The 20,065-nt window shown below is 44.5% G+C and overlaps 1 protein-coding gene and 1 pseudogene across 9 annotated transcripts in view; one reads left to right on the top strand and one right to left on the bottom strand.

The window, feature by feature from the left end:
• The window catches only part of ZNF280D (zinc finger protein 280D), a 167,894-nt gene that overhangs the window by 124,329 nt on the left and 23,500 nt on the right, over positions 1 to 20,065 (top strand). For 5 of the 9 annotated variants that reach the window (XM_006112482.3, XM_025190091.2, XM_006112485.3 and 2 more), the window contains one exon: positions 7,634 to 9,445. The exons of 1 other annotated variant lie outside the window; for it this stretch is intronic. In XM_006112482.3, coding sequence (XP_006112544.2) covers positions 7,634 to 8,270 — 637 coding nt within the window. In that variant the 3' untranslated portion in view covers positions 8,271 to 9,445. Of the gene's footprint in view, positions 1 to 2,852; positions 3,021 to 7,442; positions 7,528 to 7,633; positions 9,446 to 20,065 lie in introns of those variants that run through there. 3 more of the 9 variants (XR_012895788.1, XM_025190099.2, XM_006112486.4) reach the window with 3 other exon arrangements.
• LOC102449634 (S-phase kinase-associated protein 2 pseudogene) lies at positions 5,938 to 6,682 on the bottom strand (annotated as a pseudogene).

The raw sequence follows: 20,065 nt of genomic DNA, 5'->3' as shown, positions 1-20,065 counted from the left end.
CTCGAGTCACCTTTCTCTCCAAGATTAGTCAGTGGTCTATTCTTCTTCCAAATTTCACTTTTCAGCCAAAGCTTCAACATGACTCCATGATCTAGCTCAACGGTTCCCACCCACTGATCTGTGGCCTGGTGCCAGTGGCTCAGGGGCCGGGGCTAGGGTACACCACCCAGTGCCTCGCCTCTCAGCCAACCAATGCCGGGGAGGAGGGGGGGTCTCTGCCTGGACACAGAAGGTCTTGCGGAGCATGGCCTGGCAGCCTTAGAGTAGCCACGACCTGGGAGGAACGCAGAGTTAGGTATGGGGATGGGGTAGGCACTGGGAGCTTGTGGGGCTCTACAGGCAGGGAACACTAAGAGGTGAGGGGCTGGCACGGAGGGGCTCTGGGGACAGGAGGCTGCAGGGGACTCTGGGGGGCAGTAGCTGGTGCTGGAGGGTAATGTAGGGGTGGGATGCTCTAGGGGTTACGGGTGGCACTGGGGGACTCTGGGGCCAGGGTGAACCCCAGCCCCCCAGAGCCACCATGAACAACCAGCTTCAGCAGCAAGCAGCTGCCTGCTGCATAGCAATTGCTGGAGCTGAAGCCATTAATGAGTCCCATTTTGCGCAAGGGGATTGGGATTGGTTCTACGTTGGGCAGGGGGTTGGACTTGATGAACTCCTGAGGTCTCTTCCAGCTCTATGATTCTATGATTCTAGAGGCTTTTGCACAAGAAGGAGCAGCCTACACTGCTCCTTCTTGTGCAAAAACCCCCTCTTGAGCAAGAGCTGTTCTGCCTGAAAATAAGTGGCAGAATAGCTTTTGTACAAGAGGGGGTTTTTGCACAAGAGAGTGTAATGTAGGTGTAGCCTTACGGTCAAGGCTGGCTATTTTAGGGCCACATGTCAACTTGCTCATTACCATAGTACATTCTTGGTATTCTCGTCTTGACATGAAAGGTTAGGCAACCATACAAGTCTCAAAATGAATACTTGTTTTCATTGTACAGAAGCCAAATGACTAGCTGTATTTATTCAAAGCCTTCATTCTCTCTGGAAAATTATAGTTTTTCCTATTTTTTCCCCTCACATCTACAGTTAGTTGTTTCTTTACATGCATGTTTGTCAAAATAGTTAGCATACAGGAATATATCACAGGAGTGTTGATGTTTCATTCCTTTAAGTATCAGATTTTTTTCAGTTACAACCTTACCAATAAAATGGCTATTTTTCATATGCATTTCTCAACATCAAACAGTATTTTTGACTCAGTGTCTTAATTTGTCACAAATCACTAAGTCAGTGGTCCCCAACCTGTGGAGGTTGCCGGGCGCCAGAGGGCGTGGCCGTTCGCCGGCCGGGCGCCAGGGGACGGGGGCGGGACCCCCCCCCCCATAGCCGCGCCCCCCCAGAGCGGCGCCCGGGTCCGGCGCCCCCCGCCCCTCCTCCAAGTGCCCGGGGCCACCTCCAAGCGCCGTGCGCCCGGGGCCGGCGCCCCCCCTCCAAGCACCGTGCGCCCAGGGCTGGCGCCCCCGGCCCCACCAAGCTCCGTGCGCCCGGGGCCGGCGCCCCCCCCTCCTCCAAGCGCTGGGGGCCGGGGCCGGCGCCCCCTCCTCCTCCAAGCACCTGGGGCCGGGGCCGGCGCCCCCCCCCTCCTCCAAGCGCCGGGGGCCGGGGTCGGCGCCCCCTCGCCCCCAAGCGCCGCGCACCCCCCCCCCCCCCCCCCCCAAGCGCCCGAGGCCGGCACTCACCATGCGCCTGGAGCCGGCTCCGGCACTGTGCATGCGCCACGTGCCCAGGGCCAGGCACGAATGTTGGGGACCACGGCACCAAGTTTTACTGACTCATCTGTAATCCTCAGTCAGGAGTAGATGGTATTGCTTTAGAGGCATTATATGTGTTTTTATCTGAGAGGCCAGCACTTGTTTTGAGTACGTAAATTCCTTTGCTGCAACCGGTCTTTTTGAGTGAATTTTCAAAATTGTTTTTAATCTTACAGCCTTCAGTTCAACATGTATAAATAAATTAGTAGTAGGGTATAAAAATTTGTTGGTGTGCTGATATCACACAATTCCATCTATTTCTTTGCAAGTATCAAATGATGCATAAGCTGCTTTCCAGTTCCTGGCCAAAACTGAGCTTGAATATGAACAAATTCATAGAGGGTCAGTCTGAAAAAAGATGGAGAATTTGATGCTTGAGATTTTGAGGGTTTGGGATAATGATTCTTGCCCATTGATTGAGGGTATATTCCCATTCTAAGAGATTCTGACTTTGAACATGTTCTTATACACCTGTCTGTTCTTGGAATTCCATGTGGATCAGTATGGATAGAACTCTGCAAATTTGTGGATATCTGCTTTATATCTGCAGGTATCCGCATCCTCGGATGTGTATATCCGCAGCTCATTTTGTGGATACAGATACAGATAAAAATTTTGTATCTGCTCAGAGCTTTCAGTAGGGAACATCTTTTTTGTCACCTTGTAGCTACACTTGATTCAAAATAGGGATGTTAACAGTAAGCATCATGCTTCTGGCCCCATGCAGGGCTGATGGCTCTTCTGGCCCAGAGCAGCCCCTGCCCACGGCAGGGGATGTCACTCTGGCCCAGCCCTCCTAATTACCCCATTTAATGAGTAAACCAGTTAAATTTAACTAGTTAACCAATTAAATGGGATTTTATATCTGTAGTCCAAAATGAAGGTGCTAGCTTTTCAGGCAAGTATTAGCTATCGCAACCATATTACACCATTTCTCCAGGAACTGTCATAGTTGTCATTTAGTTTATTAATACAATTGTAGGCATTGACTTCATTCTGTACATGGCTTAAATCTTTGTTATCTGAGAGAGAATTTCTCTTTCCTTATTCCAGCAGCGTGATCAAAGTCAGCAGGAATAATCATGCTAAGAAACCCTAGATTTTAAACATCAAGACACTTATGACATGGTATTCTGAGTAGAGTCCTTAGCTCTAGAACATGTTGCACCCAATAGCTCATGCAAGGCTCTATTTCAAGTCTTTCATGGAAGTTATTGTGAGGTAGGAATTTTATTTGTTTTTGCTTTTTTTGAATGTGTTTTAAACAAGAAGCAAAAAAGTGTTATCTTTATGTAGAGATTTAAACAGATTACAGTACATTTTATAAATAAAAATGAAATATAAATTTAACCTTTGTTAGCAATCTTTTTGGAGGAGGGGTTTTAATGGGTAGCTTCTTAACCCTTGAATGAATCCTTTCAGGGTATGAACAAAACATATTGCTCTGGCAGTGCTTACATTAGAGCTGTCTCTACTGTTTCTAGTGTATAGATAATGGTGGTTGCTGAATTCTTGTCAGATTTACATCCTTCACAAGAAAGTTCACTTCTTTTTTTGTTTTGTTTTTGTTTTTTTTTTTGTTTTTTTTTTAAATCTTGGTTAATCTTCTTAAGTGAAAGTAAAACTTGAAAGCAGAGCAGCTACTCAATTTTGTAAAGTAAAATCTTGGCTAGAATAATACTGAATCCTTTTATTTTAGAGTTCCAGTAATCTGCAAAATGTAATTTATCACAAGTGGCTCATTTAAACTGTTGATATATCCAGATAAGTACAGCAGTACATGTAGATTTAAAATCTGTGTGCGTAGAATAAAAAGAAAATAACAGAAAATTAGTTGGTTTTGGTTTGGTTTTTGTTTTTCCACGAGAATCACAGCTCCCATAAACTCTTTGTCTAGACAAATACAAATCCATTTGGCACTGATCTGCATTTAAAGTGCTTCCTAAAGTGAAAACTACATTATTTTTAAAAAGTTTTAATTAGGTTTAGGCAACCAGCCTATATTCTGGCCTGTATTAAGGATTTTGGAACAGTCTACGTTTTCTTCTTAACCAGTGCTGTAAATGACTTTAGCCAGAACTAGTTTCAAACCACTTTTAAAACTGCTTGCAAAAATTAAACTTTAAATGCTTTTTCATCAATTACCTCCTCACCGCCATCCAAACCCCTCACCTCTTTTTCTCTCTCACACATTTCTTGGCTGTCCAGGATTGTTTTAAATTCTAGTTTTAGATTTTGAAAGCTAAATTTGAAATATTGTTAAGCTAAATTTGGAGTAATGTTGAGCCCCTGGTTTAGCCTTTTTAATGTTACTATATGTTTTAGAAATGTGCATGTCTATTTGTCCATCTGCCTTTGAATCCATTTGTTCAAGAACTACTCGTAAACAGTAAGAGCTAGGACCACCAAATTTGGTATGCAGCTTCCAAGATGGAGAAACGGACAGATATCTACTATATATTGCAGAGTATCTGTCTGTCCCCCAGCTAGGGGATATGCACCCCTTCCCCAAGCTGTGCCCACTGCAGGAGCCATACACAGGCACGTCTCACCTCGCCCCAAGGTGCTGCAGTGAGAGCGCTCTGAAGCTGTCTTCTTTCCCTGGGGTAGCCTGCATACTGAACCCTTCGTACCAGCTCCACCCTCGAACAATGATTTAAATGAACAAAACCAAAACTTATTTGGGTTAAGGACCTGAGCATCAGCAGATAAATCTTCTAGAGTACAAATTAAGTTTGAAAATATTCTAATTGTAGTTCTTTCCTCTCCCTTTTTAATCTGTCATCCTATTCATAGTTTCTGCTAGTCTGAGCTTTTTCAGATTCTAGGGCTTCTTGTGGGTGCTAGGAATTAAATGTAACTATTCCATCAAACTAAAATTCTGAATGGAGACCAGAGTTCCCTCAGTACAAGTAAATGATAGAAGTCGGTGTTTCTATAACAAAACAATATTCAGAACTGTGTCCTACTTGGATCACCAACTATTAGAACCAAAAATATGAGCAGATAAATGTGGGGACTGGACTAAAAAATATTCAGATTTTCTATGTATATTTGAGAGGTTTATATGTATGAATTGAGTTCTCTGCAGTTTTTATGTGGGGCATATTGATTTCCTTGGGTATTTTAGAGCAGTGCATTTAAAAACAATATAGCAATAAAAGGTGCAGTTAAATCTACTTTATATAGAAACCTTATCTATGTTAGTCTTGGATTTATTTATAGCCATAAAGTTTTTAAGGCCGGAAGGAACAATTATGTCATCTACTGTAGCTTTCAATATATCACAGAGGAGCTGTATTAGATCCCAAATCTTATGTATAGCGATCAGTTAGACTCTGAGCACAAGTAAGAATCAGCCATCGAAACACCAGACAAAGATAATGCTTAGTGCCACTTGAGAGGTTGGGACTACATCACCAAAGTTCCATTTCCAGCTGCAATCATTCCTGATGCTTCATAGGAAGGAGATAAACAAGAAAAAAGTGCTCAGAATACTGTAGGATATACCTTCATGACCCCTGCAGGTAGCTAGCTGAAACCCTGAAGCACGAGCCTTTAGAATCATAGAATACTAGGACTGGAAGGGACCTCGAGAGGTCATCCAGTCCAGTCCCCTGCCTTCATGGCAGGACCAAATACTGTCTAGACCATCCCTGATTGACATTTATCTAACCTACTCTTAAATATCTCCACAGATGGAGATTCCACAACCTCCCTGGGCAATTTATTCCAGTGTTTGACTACCCTGACAGTTAGGAACTTTTTCCTAATGTCCAACCTAAACCTCCCTTGCTGCATTTTTTTTAACTAGACCAGCTATACTATTTATTACAAAATATTCTAACATTCATGTTTAACACAATTACAACACTCACTCAGTTTTTGCAAACATCTTTTGAAAAGCAAGACTGACTTTTAAAATGTCTACAATTACTCATACCTGATTAGATTTCTGGACACATTTCTGAATGCACTAAGACAGACAACGTAAAAATATATGTATGAAAGTAAATTATAGCATAAAAACAAGTTAAAATACTTTTTACAAGAAGTAGAGTGATACTCCAGTGTTTGGGTTTCTTGATGAAGCACACTACACTTGGAGTCAACAAAAGGAAATATCCAGCAAACTGCATCACAAATCTCTAGGATTTCTCAGTATCAGTCTGCATTTGATACCCCAGATCTCTTGGTTCTTTTTGCTGCCAACAGTTGGCCGTGCAGTGGTTGAAAAATGCGAACAATTGATTTTTATGTGGGGAAGTGTTTCCTTTAGGAGCTGTAGGGAACTGTCAGTCACTATTCAAAAAGCTTGAAGAGTCCTTAGTGTGGGAATTTCACCAAGTTCAAGTAAATCAGCAGGAGATATCTGATAACATCTGCTAAGAGACAGATGCTGTAGGCAGATAAGCTGACGAAAAAATTGAAAACATTCAGGCTTCAACATTGCATTGTCTCTTAAATCTAAGTGGATGAGATATGGGCATCTTGTAACCAATGATTTAATATCTGATATCTGCAGATTTTGTCGATATCCACTAAAACATAGTTGGATTATATTTGTAGAAATGTGACTGACTGCTGCTTTAATATGATCAGCTGTGAAGTCACACCAGGATAAGTTCAATTCTTCCAATCCAGAACAGCTGATCAACATCATCTCTAGTGCTTCTGCAGAAAATCTAGAACATCCAGAGATATTTAATCGTACCAACCTGGAGTTCTGAGCAATACACCTAATGATATCATCAGAAAGCACCAGTCCTTCCAAGCTGAGATTCTGTAGTCGATCACAACAACAAAGAATATTATGGAGATCTACAACATTTACTGTGCAGTTGGACAGATCCATATGTTGCACTCTAAGAGGTTGGTTGCTTTTAAACAATGGTTTCCAATACCATTGTTTAGGAACATAACACATAAACTAGAAGTGAACCCTGCAGCTGTTGAGTCCTGCTCCCCTCATCCCATCACAAGCAATCCTATTACTCAATAGAACTCATATATTTTTCCAGTTCTCTTAAAACTAAGCTTGCTTGCTTCAACTTTCCTATCTGAGACTGCTTCTAATTTCCATCTTATATTTGTCTGTGACCAGTTTATATCTATTTGTTGTTCCAATATTGTCCCTTTAGCATAAATAACTAAATGGACTTCTATGGAAAGGCTTTCCTTGACTTGGCTTAGATAATTCAGTACCTTTTTTAATTAAAAAGAACAATTAAAATACAGTTTTACTGTGAAAAGTTATGTGAAAATGCCACCTTTTATGCTCAGCCAAACCTGTTCCCTGTGTGAATTCAGGGAGCAGCTCGCTTTAATGAAGGGGGGGGAACATGTTTGTACTGCTTTGTATTCCTGTTAGTACTACAGAGCCAATTAGGTTAAGATGCAGTGACCTAGATTCTGGGGTGGGGGTCGTTGGTTGGTTTTTTTCTTCTGCAAGCTTTTATAAGGGTTTTTTTGTTTGTCTAAAATGGAATAAATATCACTAATTAGAATTAAGTAATTCAGATGATGCAAAAACAATGTGATGATAGAGCAGGTGTCACTGAGAGAATAATTTGAAAAAGCATTGTGTTGCACAGGTACAGATAAGGGTCTCATTTGGCCTGAAAGATCTTTATTTATTGACAGCAGGAAGGAAAGAACTCTGCTGTTAGATGCAAGGCTGAGTTTGCAGGGCTAGCAGTTGTGGGAGCACTTTCTGCTTGATATGAAGGTCAGTAAGTGATGACAAGTATAGACATTTTTAGTCTTGCAGAGTAGACCCATATGTTAAAATAATTTGTATGATGCGTGAGAAATAAGTAGATTTTTTTTTCCAGCAAACAAGCAACTGACTCTTCAGAGGATACAAAAAAAGAATGCTATGGAAATCTAGCTAACAATGGCTCATCAGTTGAAAAGATTGAAGAAAGTGCATCATCAGATATGAAAAAAGACTCCAATCTAGTACTCCAGGAAAACTATTCAAGAAACTCATCTTGTGAGATAGCAGTATGTTGTGATTCAGATAATGATCAACTCATAGAGGAAAAACAAAAAAAACATATTTGTAATGAAACTGAATTGAAAATTTGTCAAAGTTCAGAGAATACTATCTTGAATGACCAAACTAAAGAAGATAGCTTGGGTGGAATTAGGCTTTCAGCTTTGAACACTAAGGACTTAAAACTGACATTGGGTGAAGATGTTAGTTTTGAACAGTTTTTAAGAAAAAGAGACGAACCTGAATCTGCTAGTTCTGACATTAGCGAGCAAGGCAGCATTCATTTGGAGCCTTTGACTCCATCAGAGGTACTAGAACATGAAGCTACAGAGATCCTTCAGAAAGGCAATGTTGCACCTTCATCAAAGAAAGCTGAACTAGTTTCTGAACAAACAGATGACATTCCTAAAGAAAGCAGTCCTAGCAGAATGGAGACAACTGAAAACCAGACAGATGAGAATGAAGCAAGCTGAAATTCAAGTAACTTTGTTCAGTATAAAGTAGTATGCTATATAAATTATGGTAAGAACACCATGGACCATTCCTGATGGGTATGCTTATTGTTTCCGATTCAGAGTATTAAGATAGATAAATAAGAGGATAGATGTTGTATATGAAGAAAGCAATTTAGTAACAAAATGACAAAGAATAGCACATTAGTTTATATCTCCAAGAGATGGAAAGAGAATATGTCTTACTAGTCTGGCACTTGAAAATGAAAAAAAAAATCATCATGATGTTGCCAATAATAAAGTGGTTTGTTACTCAAGCAGAAATGATTGTTGATTGTGAAAATAGTGTCCATGTGGAAATCTTAGCATCACAAGGTTTAAGTAAATCTACTGCTGAAATAGAGCATGTTCAAAACAATGGTGCATTGGCTTACTGACAGTTTGGATAAATAGAAACCTACTTTGGATTTGATGTCACATTCCTGTCTGTCAAAGCATGTAAACACAATTAAATGAGTCTATGCACCTTTGTATAGGTGTAAACTTGCCAGGTTGTAAGCTTACCTTAAACTTTCAGTGAAAGTGGAAATTGCAATATAAATACAAATGTGTGAGACTTCTCAGTGTGCAAGCTGTGCAGATTTACCTGATGTACTAGTTGTATAAAGTAGGGCAATACTGCTCGAAGTACTGTAGCTGTTAGGCCATTACAGTTGTTTTAATGATTTTTTTATTAGTGATAGACCCATATGAATGGTCTTTAAGTCAAACCAAAGTACGGTTTAATACAGAAACTTTTACAAAAAGAACTGGAAACAGACTGGCATGTATTCTGCCATTTTGCAGCTGCTACCTGCTGTTACAAAAAGACTCAAGGGCATATAAAGCAGAGATGTACAATTCCATTTCAATACTTTTTATAGTATAACTTATACACAAGAAAATGGCTGCTGAAATAATTTTGGGATTTTATTTTATTTTATTTTTGCTGTGTAGTTAGCAGCTAAGTATAGGAATGCATAATATGATTAACAGTAGCTTGCTTTAACAAAACTTCATTAAAATGATCCATTTGAATCTTTTACAATGTGCATTTGACTCCTTCAATTTTGTTTTTAAAGAATGTTAAATGTTTTGAATAGCTATTAAAACTCTGCTGTAAATATTACATTTTTGAGTAAATATTTGCAACAATATTTGTCTTTGTGAATAATTTTACTTTTCATGTAATTAATTTGTACATAGTCTTTCTGTTTCTTTAAACATTTCATTGCAGGTTCCAAAAGTTATCTATTTCATTTTTATTTCTTCTTAAAATTAGTGGATTGAGAAATATTTGAATTGTTTTGAAATGTAATGAGCCTATACACGCATGTTATTCCTATTTTAATATGTTGGGACAGGATATTAATACTACTTTGGAGTTCTGGGAGGAACTCTGCTGTGCCAACAGCATCCGAAGTGTTCCCTGTGAGGAAATTCCACTGCCACTACAACATAAGCCAGGAGTGGCAAGGGTTTAAATAGAACATTGGGTCAGTAGCTTAGGTCTTGTTAATTTTTAAGTTAGGAACAGTGGTCTTCCTGTGACTGAGGAAGCTCAAGACTAGCTAGCTCACAAGTAAGGATGCTAGATTGAGTTCTCTTGGTGCTACTTAAATATAAACAGTATTGCCAATCTCCGGTATTCCAGAATCATGCACCAGACTCCAAAAAACATGAGATTGAATAATGATTTTGAAAAATAATAAAAGAAGGGGTTTTCTTTCTTGTCATCCTTTTCTTGAATATTTGGATGTTTTTCAAGTTTTTCTCTTCAACCATGAGTACTAGAACATTTTGTTTTTATAATTGTTGAGATCCTCACTTCATTGAATGATTCTGAGATCTGAAAGTTAAAGAAATTTATCCAGCTTCCCTTTAAACTCTATTATAGTCCTAGCCTTCACAGCCTCCTCTGGCAAGGAGTTCCACAGGTTGATAACACGCTGTGTGAAGAAGAACTTCCTTTTATTAGTTTTAAACCTGCTACCCATGAATTTCATTTGGTGTCCTCTAGTTCTTCTATTATGGGAACTAATAAATAACTTTTCTTTATCAGCCCTCACCACACAATTCATGACTTTATAGACCTCTATCATATCCCCCCTCAGTCTCCTCTTTTCTAAACTGAAAAGTCCCAGTCTCTTTAGCCTCTCCTCATATGGGACCCGTTCCAAACCCCTAATCATTTTAGTTGCCCTTTTCTGAAACCTTTCCAAGGCCAAAATATCTTTTTTGAGGTGAGGAGACCACATCTGTACACAGTATTCAAGATGTGGGCGTACCATAGTTTTATACAGGGGCAGTAAGATATTCTGGGTCTTATTTTCTATCCCTTTCCTAATAATTCCTAATAATTCCTAGCATCCTATTTGCCTTTTTGACCGCCGCTGCACTCTGTGTGGAAGTTTTCAGAGAACTGTCCACGATAACTCCAAGATTTCTCTCCTGATTTGTCGTAGCCAAATTAGCCCCCATCATACTGTACGTATAGTTGGGGTTATTTTTCCCGATGTGCATTACTTTACACTTATCCACATTAAATTTCATTTGCCATTTTGTTGCCCAATCACTCAGTTTGGTGAGATCTTCTTGGAGTCCCTCACAGTCTGCTTCTGTCTTGACTATCCTAAACAGTTTGGTATCATCTGCAATCTTTACTACCTCACTGCTTACCCCTTTCTCCAGATCATTTATGAATAAGTTGAAAAGGATTGGTCCCAGGACTGACCCTTGGGGTACACGACTAGTTACCCCTCTCCAATCTGAAAATTTACCATTTATTCCTACCCTTTGTTTCCTTTCTTTTAACCAGTTCTCAATCCAAGAAAGGACCTTCCCTCTTATCCCATGGCCATGTAATTTACACAAGAGCCTTTGGTGAGGGACCTTGTCAAAGGCTTTCTGAAAATCCAAGTATACTATATCTACTGGATCCCCCTTGTCCTCATGTTTGTTAACCCCTTCAAAGAACTCTAATAGATTAGTAAGACAGGATTTCCCTTTACAGAAACCATGTTGACTTTTGTCCAACAAATTATGTTCTTCTACATGCTTCACAATTTTATTCTTTACTATTGTTTCGACTAATTTGCCCGGTACTGAAGTTAGACTTACCGGTCTGTAATTGCCAGGATCGCCTCTAGAGCCCTTTTTAAATATAGGTGTCACATTGGCTACCTTCCAGTCATTAGGTACGGAAGCCGATTTAAAGGATAGGTTACAAACCACAGATAATAGCTCAGCAATTTCCCATTTAAGTTCTTTTAGAACCCTTGGATGAATGCCATCCGGTCCCGGAGATTTGTTAACATTAAGTTTTTCTATTTGTTCCAAAACCTCCTCTAATGACACTTCAATCCGGGACAGTTCCTCAGATTCATCACCCACAAAGGATGGTGCAGATTCAGGAATCTCCCCAACGTCCTCAGCCGTGAAGACTGAAGCAAAGAAATCATTTAGTTTCTCCGCAATGGCTTTATCGTCCTTGATTGCTCCTTTTATAGCTCGATCATCTAGGGGACCCACAGGCTTTTTAGCAGGTTTCCTGCTTCTAATGTACTTAAAAAACATTTTGTTATTTCTTTTTGAGTTTTTGGCTAGCTGGTCCTCAAAATCTTTTTTTGCTTTTCTTATTACAAGTTTACACTTGATTTGACAGTGTTTATGTTCCTTTCTATTTATCTCACTAGGATTGGACTTCCACTTCTTAAAAGATACCTTTTTGTCCCTCGCTGCTTCTTTTACGTGGTGGTTAAGCCACGGTGACTCTTTTTTAGGTCTCTTGCTATGTTTTTTAATTTGGTGTATACATTTAAGTTGGGCCTCTATTATGGTGTCTTTAAAAAGTTTCCATGCAGCTTTCAGGGATTTGGCTCTAGTCACTGTGCCTTTTAATTTCTGTTTAACTAACCTCCTCATTTTTGCGTAATTCCCCTTTTTGAAATTAAATGCCAGGAACCTAGGCACAAGCCCTTGATACTTGCTCCAATATTGGCACCAACGGTGCCGTTACCTGATGCTGCACTTAAGACCACACCAAAATCAGCACCAGATGTCATCAAAGCCATCAGCACCAGATGTCATCAAAGCCACCCCATGCTGATATGCCACTTCCCAGGGCTCTGACATTGAGCTCTCTGGCACCGTCATTGGCATCTACCAAGATGGCACCACAAAAGGATGTACCAAGATGCACCGTGGCACCAACTCAGCATACTCAGACTGATGTCTGATCGGCACTGCATTCACCGGTGTCATCAGCCCACTCAGTATATTGCCCCAGATCTCTGTCACCATCAGTATCACTGAGTGAGCCAGATATGAGACCACAAAGCTGGTTTTTGTCTCAATATTCCTCACCAACACAGAGACACCCTCCCTGGTAGTCATGCTCACTTAGATCCACCCATGTACCAACCACCCTCTCTGCATTGGTATGGTCATCATTGGCCATACCCACCCACCACTGATATATCCAGGACAATGGCCACCATGGGATGTAAGGTCAGCCTATAGGAGTCACCACATCTTCAGCTCCTGCAAAAAGACCTGATATATCCCCACCATGCCAGACTCACAGCACAGCACCCAACTCTCTTAAACAACAGCAGACAGAGGAGGAAGAGCCTTTGTCAGAGGAGGAAGATAGATCCCCCCCTGATAACTCATCTTCATCCCCTGATGAAGCAATAATTCATACGACCCCAACTCCTACGGACAGCCGAAAACAGTTTCAGGAGTTGTTCAAACAAGTGGCCAATGCACAGGAGCTAGCTCTCCAAAGAAGTGCAAAAGAAGCAACATAGGTTTTCTCCATAACCAGCAGCCTTCCACATCTTCCAAAATAGCTCTCCCTATGGACGAAGCCATTCTTGACCTGGCCGACACCATTTGGCAGACACTCACCTCAATCATGCCCACAAGCAAGAGGGCAAATAGGAAATATTTTGTCCCTACCAAGAGGATGGACTTTCTCTCTTCTTCTTCTTCGAGTGATGTCCCCGTGGGTGCTCCACTACAGGTGTCGGGCTCGTCCCAGCGCCGCAAACCGGAAAGTTTTCGCCAGCAGTAGCCACCTCCGGAGGACCGCGCATGCGCAGAGCGTCCCGCAGCGTTCGCGCCTTTTCTGCGTCGCGCGGTCCGACTCGCCAGTTCCTCCTAACCGTCCACGGCCGCAGACGGACTTGGAACACGCTCCTCTCCTGAGGAGAAATCATATCGTTTATTCGTTTGTTCTTTCCCAGTTAGCCCCTTCCTACATAGTGTTAGTTATTATCTTAGTTAAATTAGTAGTTAATAGTTTAAAAAAAAATTTCTCTTGCCATTTTAACCTCTGAGGGCCGCTCCGACCAGCTCCTCAAGTTCTTTCTTCCCCCAGAGACCGCCGCACTAAACATGCCCGGCTCTCCCGGCTTTAAGAAATGCGCTTCGTGCGGTGACGCCATGCTGGTCTCCGATGGCCACTCCCGCTGTATTCGCTGCCTGGGAGAGGGCCACATCCCCCAGAAATGCGGTCACTGTTCCAAGTTGACCGCGCGGGCGAGGCGGGACAGAGAAATGCGCCTGAAGATGCCACTCTTCAATAAGGCGCTTCAGCTCCCGCCAGTAGAAGAACGGGAAGCTTCAGCCCCGCATAAGTCCAGGGACGGAAAAAGCTCCGCTCCGTCCAGGAGCCTAAGTGCAGGAGAGACACGAGGCCCATCGGGCTACCCTCCCAAACAGGGAGTGGACAAGTTACCCAAAGCCCGTAGTACATCGGCACAGAGCCCCGTGCTCTTGGTCCCACCAGGTCGTCTGGAATCGGCACCATCATCTGCGGCACCGAGTCTCCGAGCGGCACCGCAGCCATGTATGGTGCGGTCCTCGGCACCGTTGCCTCATGAAGACTCTCAGATTAACTCAGCATCAAGAGTCGACTTGGCACCGAAGCCTAAGCAGGCATCGAAGACTAAGCCACAACCAGTGCAGACACTGGAGACGGCACCAAGAAAGCACTTGGCACCCAGGTCAACCCTCCCCCATTCAAGACCTGGGGATGCGGCTACGCCACACGTACTGGGTACGCCTGCACCTGCCTGCACAGACCACCCATTGTGTGCGGCTGAACCAGCACCGTCCGTCGTTTTGGCGCCGGGCCCTATGGGCCCACAACCCCACTCGGGGGACGATACGGCACCACCATCCCCATCCTCCGCACTTCGGTCACCACGCCTCCCAGAGGAAGTTTCTGACTTTGCCTCGGTCGTCTCCATTCCGGGTAGTCCAATCCCCAGGGCTCCCCCATCCATGGGGGTACCGACTAAGGCGCAAAGGAAGACTCACCATCCCCGTACACCTTCCCCCAGTCCCGACAGGGCGGCGTTTTCCCCTGAGCCATCGCTCTCACCTTGCCAAAGACGGCGGGACCACCATTACGGTTATTCTCCTATGCACTGTTACTACAGATCTCCGAGGCGATCTATTACACCGCTGCGTTACCACCGTACATACTACTCGAGATCTCCATATCACCATTCACACCGCTCACGATCCCCGTGATCTCCTCCTCGCTCCCGTTACTATCGCCACAGGAGCATCGATTCTTACTCTCCGCAATATTCACACCGTGACTCTCGTTATCGTATGTACACCTCGCCCCATCGTGATCGTTCACGTTCAGTTACAAGACGCTCACCCTCGTCTCCAGAGTGGCAGCAATTATACTCACCACGACCAATGACTCAGGACTCTATCCCACTGGCTCAACGCCCACCAACGCCTACTGGTGATGCGTCAACAGCCTCTGCCCCACATGACGATATCACTCAGTCACCTGTAACAGAGCAACAGCCCACGGCTTCTCCAACAGATGTCTCTTCCTCTTCCCCGGACGACGCGGTGTTCAATGACGAACCCTCTCTGGTGGATGATTACAAACAATTCCATGAGCTTTTTAAACGGGTAGCATATTCACAAAACCTACGTACCTCCGAGGTGCCACAGAAGCAGCATGCCCTCCTCAGAAACTTACAACAATCCAACAAATCGAAACTAGCTCTCCCTTTCGATGCCGCTACCCTTGAAGTAGCTAATGACATCTGGCAAACCCCGGCATCCGTGCCCCCTACCAATAAATGCACAGACAGGAAATACTTTATTGACACCAAAGACACAGAATTTCTTTTTACTCACCCCGCCCCTAATTCCATCGTCGTCGACGCAGCCCAGCAAAAGGTGAAGTCCACGCAATCGAGAAACTCTGCTGCGGACAAGGAAGCTAAGCATCTGGATTTGCTCGGCAGGAAGGTATATTCGTCGACAACAGCCACACTGAGAATGGCCAATTACTCCGCCGACCTTGCTAACCACGACTTCGATAATTACTCGAAGTTGGTGCCTTTGATACAACAAACTCCAAAAGGGATGTACTGCCAGACTCCAAAAGGGATGTACTGAAATCCATTGTGCAGGAGGGTTATACAGCAGCCCGTAATGCACTCCAGATATCTCTGGATATTGCCGACTCGTCTTCCCGCACTACGGCGACATTGGTCGTAATGCGACGTGCCTCTTGGCTCCACCTTGCTTCTGTGCCAAAAGATCTACAGCCCAAGGTGGAGGACCTTCCATTTGATCGAGCGTCCTTGTTTGCCCAGAACACGAATCGAGTGTTCCATTCCGGAAAAGACTCCCGAACTACGTTAAGAACCCTCGGGATGTACACTCCGCCTTTCAGGCGCAGGAGAGCATGGCTGTATAACAGACAAAGGCCTTCTTATTATTATTCCACCCAATGCTTCAGGCCCTATGACCAATATAAACAAAGGCAGTGCCCTCAATGTCGCCGCCAGCAGCCTAATAAGCATCAGAATCAACAAAAACCGCGGCAGCAAGTTTGACGTCCTTGTCGAGGGTCTGCATACCATCCCCCTATTGGAGTCTCCATCACAAGTAACCAAGCTTTTCCACCGCCGCCTGAACCCTTATTGCCGCCGTTGGTTCGCCATCACCACGGACCGTTGGGTCAGGGAGATCGTACCCTCTGGACTCACCATTCCCTTCTCCACTCTACCTCCCACCAACCCCCCATCCCCGTCCCTTTTCAGGGACCCCTTTCACAAATTTGTTGTGTCAGGAGGTCATGCACCTACTTACTATAGGTGCGGTAGAAGTAGTTCCTTCCGAGTTCCGAGGCAGAGGCTTCTATTCCCGGTACTTCCTCACCGAGAAGAAGTCTGGCGGATGGAGACCGATCCTGGATCTTCGCGGCCTCAACTGCCACCTGCGAAGACAGAAATTCAAAACGGTTATTTTGGGCTCCATCATCCCAGCACTACACAAAGGGGATTGGTTCGCATCCCTCGATCTACAGGACGCATACTTCCATACTGCCGTCCATCCAGCTCACAGGAGATTTCTACGCTTTACCGTGGGCAGCGATCATTACCAATACGCGGTGCTCCCCTTTGGCCTATCCACAGCCCCAAGAGTGTTTTCGAAGACCCTGGCAGTCGTAGCTGCGTACCTTCGTCGAGCCGGCATCACCATCTTTCCCTATCTCAACGACTGCCTCCTCACGGCCCCCTCTATGCAAGAGGCCGAGACCGCAGTTACCGCTACAAGAGGTATCTTTGAGACTCTTGGACTAATCATCAATCTACCAAATTCTTCTCTGGTCCCGGCCCAATCTATCGAATTCATTGGAGCCAGACTAGATTCTACAACCGCTATGGCGTACCTACCCATAGACAGAGCCCACGCCATCCGAGACCTATCGAGCGTCCTGCTTACTGCCCGAGCAGTCTCATACATCACCTGCCTGAAACTGTTAGGCCACAGGGCCTCCACTACGTATGTCATAGCCCACGCTCGCCTTCGCATGCGGTGCCTGCAACATTGGCTTCTCGCAACCTACAGACCTGGTATTACCAATATCAACAGGCTCACGCCTGTTCCTGCCTGCGTCAGGGACTCGCTCGTATGGTGGCTCCACCCTGCCAATACTCTTGCTGGTGTCCCCTTCCAGGCTCAACCCCCGTCAATCCAGCTTACCACGGATGCGTCCCTTGTAGGCTGGGGAGCACATATACTACAACATTGGGTTCAAGGCTTGTGGTCCCACCAGGAATCCCTACTTCATATAAACTTCCTGGAGCTCAGAGCAGTTTTCAACACTTGCCGCCACTTCGTCCACCAGATCCAGGGAACCACACTACAGGTCCTTACGGACAACATATGCACTGTATACTACATCAATCGACAGGGCGGAGCCAGATCCAGGACCTTGTGTGTGGAATCAGTGCGCCTTTGGAACTGGGCTATTCGCCAGTGTCACACTCACAGCCTCCTATCTCCCCGGCAAGGTCAATACAATTGCAAATGCACTCAGCAGATCCTTCCAATCCCAACACGAATGGGAACTCGACTACATAGCCCGCGATCTGTTTCAGTTATGGGGCTACCCAGAAATCGACCTCTTTGCCACTCGCGACAACAAGAAATGTCGCGCTTACTACTCAAGAGCGGGCATAGGCGGCCAATCGATGGGAGATACTTTCCTGCTCAATTGGGGAACATATCATCTCCTATACGCCTTTCCCCCGTTTCCGCTGATACCCCGAGTAATAGGGAAAATATTATCTGATGCAGCGACAGTAATCCTGGTGGCTCCCTTCTGGCCTCGCCAGACATGGCTGACGCAACTCATGCAGATGTCGCTATCCAGACCTCAACGACTTCCACAGCTGAGCAACATGATCTCGCAGCAACGCAGCAATCTTCTCCATCCGAACATCGACCGTTTGCATCTGACAGCTTGGCTCCTAACTGACTCCAAGGCCTAGAGCTAACCTGCTCCCAAGCAGTCAGATACGTACTGGTACAAAGCAGATATCACAGCACTCCGAGATCTTACCTCTACAAGTGGCGTCGCTTCTATACTTGGGGCCAATCACAAACCATCGATCCTCTCAAAGCACATATCCGATGCATCCTAGACTATATACTCCATTTATATTCGCAAGGCTTGGCAGTTGCTTCCCTAAGAGTACATTTGGAGGCGATTTTGGCCTTCCACGCTCCGATAGAGGGTTTTTCCGTCTTCTCTCATCCACTTACGAAGTGGTTCTTTAAGGGTATTTCCAATCTCTACCCACCGCATAGGCCTATCTCAGAACCATGGGACCTTACCCTCGTACTGGACACTCTTACCCGTCCACCATTTGAACCACTCGCAACTTGTGATTTACAGACTCTCACTATTAAAGTTGCCTTTCTCCTTGCGATCACTTCAGCCCGACGAGTCTCCGAGCTCGCGGCACTCTCCGCCGATCCTCCCTATACAGTATTCACTCAACAGGGCGTCTCACTGAGATTTCACCCAGCCTTTGTGCCGAAGGTTAATTCGTCATTCCACGTCAATGAGCCTGTGGTCTTTCCTACCTTCTACTCCAAGCCACATGCTACACCTGAGGAAGCCCGCTGGCATACATTAGAAGTCAGAAGGTCGTTGGCATTCTATTTGGACAGAATGCGTCCCTTCCAGAAGTCTCCATGATTACTATTATCAGTGGCAACCCGCTCTAAAGGTCATCAACTGTTGTCACAACGTATATCGTCGCATATCGTTAACTGCATCACTCGTTGTTCCCCCATCAGGGGCAGGCCCCTACCCTGTCCACCAACAGCACACTCAACCAGGAGCATGGCTGCCTCCACAGCATTCCTAAAGAACGTCCTGCTACGTGACACATGCCGTGCAGCAACATGGTCGTCCTCATCCACGTTTGCTCGACATTATGCCCTTGACCGTCTCAAAGCTGCAGACATTGCAGTCGCTCAGGCAGTTCTTTCTTCTGTGCACAGATAATTCCGAAGCATGACCAGCTGTTTGGGTGACTGCTTCATACTCACCTGTAGTAGAGCACCCACGGGGACATCACTCGAAGAAGAAGAAATTGTTACTCACCTTGTGCAGTAACATCTGTTCTTCGAGATGTGTGTCCCCGTGGGTGCTCCACAACCCACCCTCCTCCCTGCTTCGGAGCTCTGTCTTTCTCTGTTTCAGATGTTCCAGCTAGGAGGAACTGGCGAGTCGGACCGCACGACGCGGAAAAGGCGCGAACGCCGCGGGATGCTCTGCGCATGCGAGGTCCTCCGGAGGGGGCTACTGCTGGCGAAAACTTTCCGGTTTGCGGCGCCGGGACGAGCCCGACACCTGTAGTGGAGCACCCACGGGAACACACATCTCGAAGAACAGATGTTACTGCACAAGGTGAGTAACAATTTCTTCACATATGTCTCTAAACTCCTTGGACTCCATCCATCATAAAGCCAAATATCCCCAATTCTGGTCCATCCCCAGGACAAGGATCATAAACAACTCAATATACTGGGCAGAAAGGTTTATTCCTCTGCCACTTTACGATTGTGTGTAGCCAATTATTTGGCTCTCCTCCCTGATTACAACCACACAAACCACACATACTAGATCTCAGAAAATTCAGCTAATACATAACATATTAAAGGTTCAAGATGGACACATTAGCAATCATCATATTAGTGTTAGACAGTTGAGATTTGTTCTCAGCCCTTGACCTCTAAGACGCCTACTTTCATATAACTATTCATCCAGCACACAGACAGGTTATGTCTACACTACAAAGTTAATTCGAACTAACAGCCGTTAGTTCGAATTAACTTTGATCGGCGCTACACATGCAAACCGCTAATTCGAACTTAATTCGAACTAGTGGAGCGCTTAATTCGAACTAGGTAAACCTCATTCTACGAGA

Source organism: Pelodiscus sinensis, chromosome 14 (genome assembly GCF_049634645.1).
Source record: "Pelodiscus sinensis isolate JC-2024 chromosome 14, ASM4963464v1, whole genome shotgun sequence".
NCBI lineage: Eukaryota > Metazoa > Chordata > Testudines > Trionychidae > Pelodiscus > Pelodiscus sinensis.
This window is presented reverse-complemented; position numbering and strand designations above follow the sequence as displayed.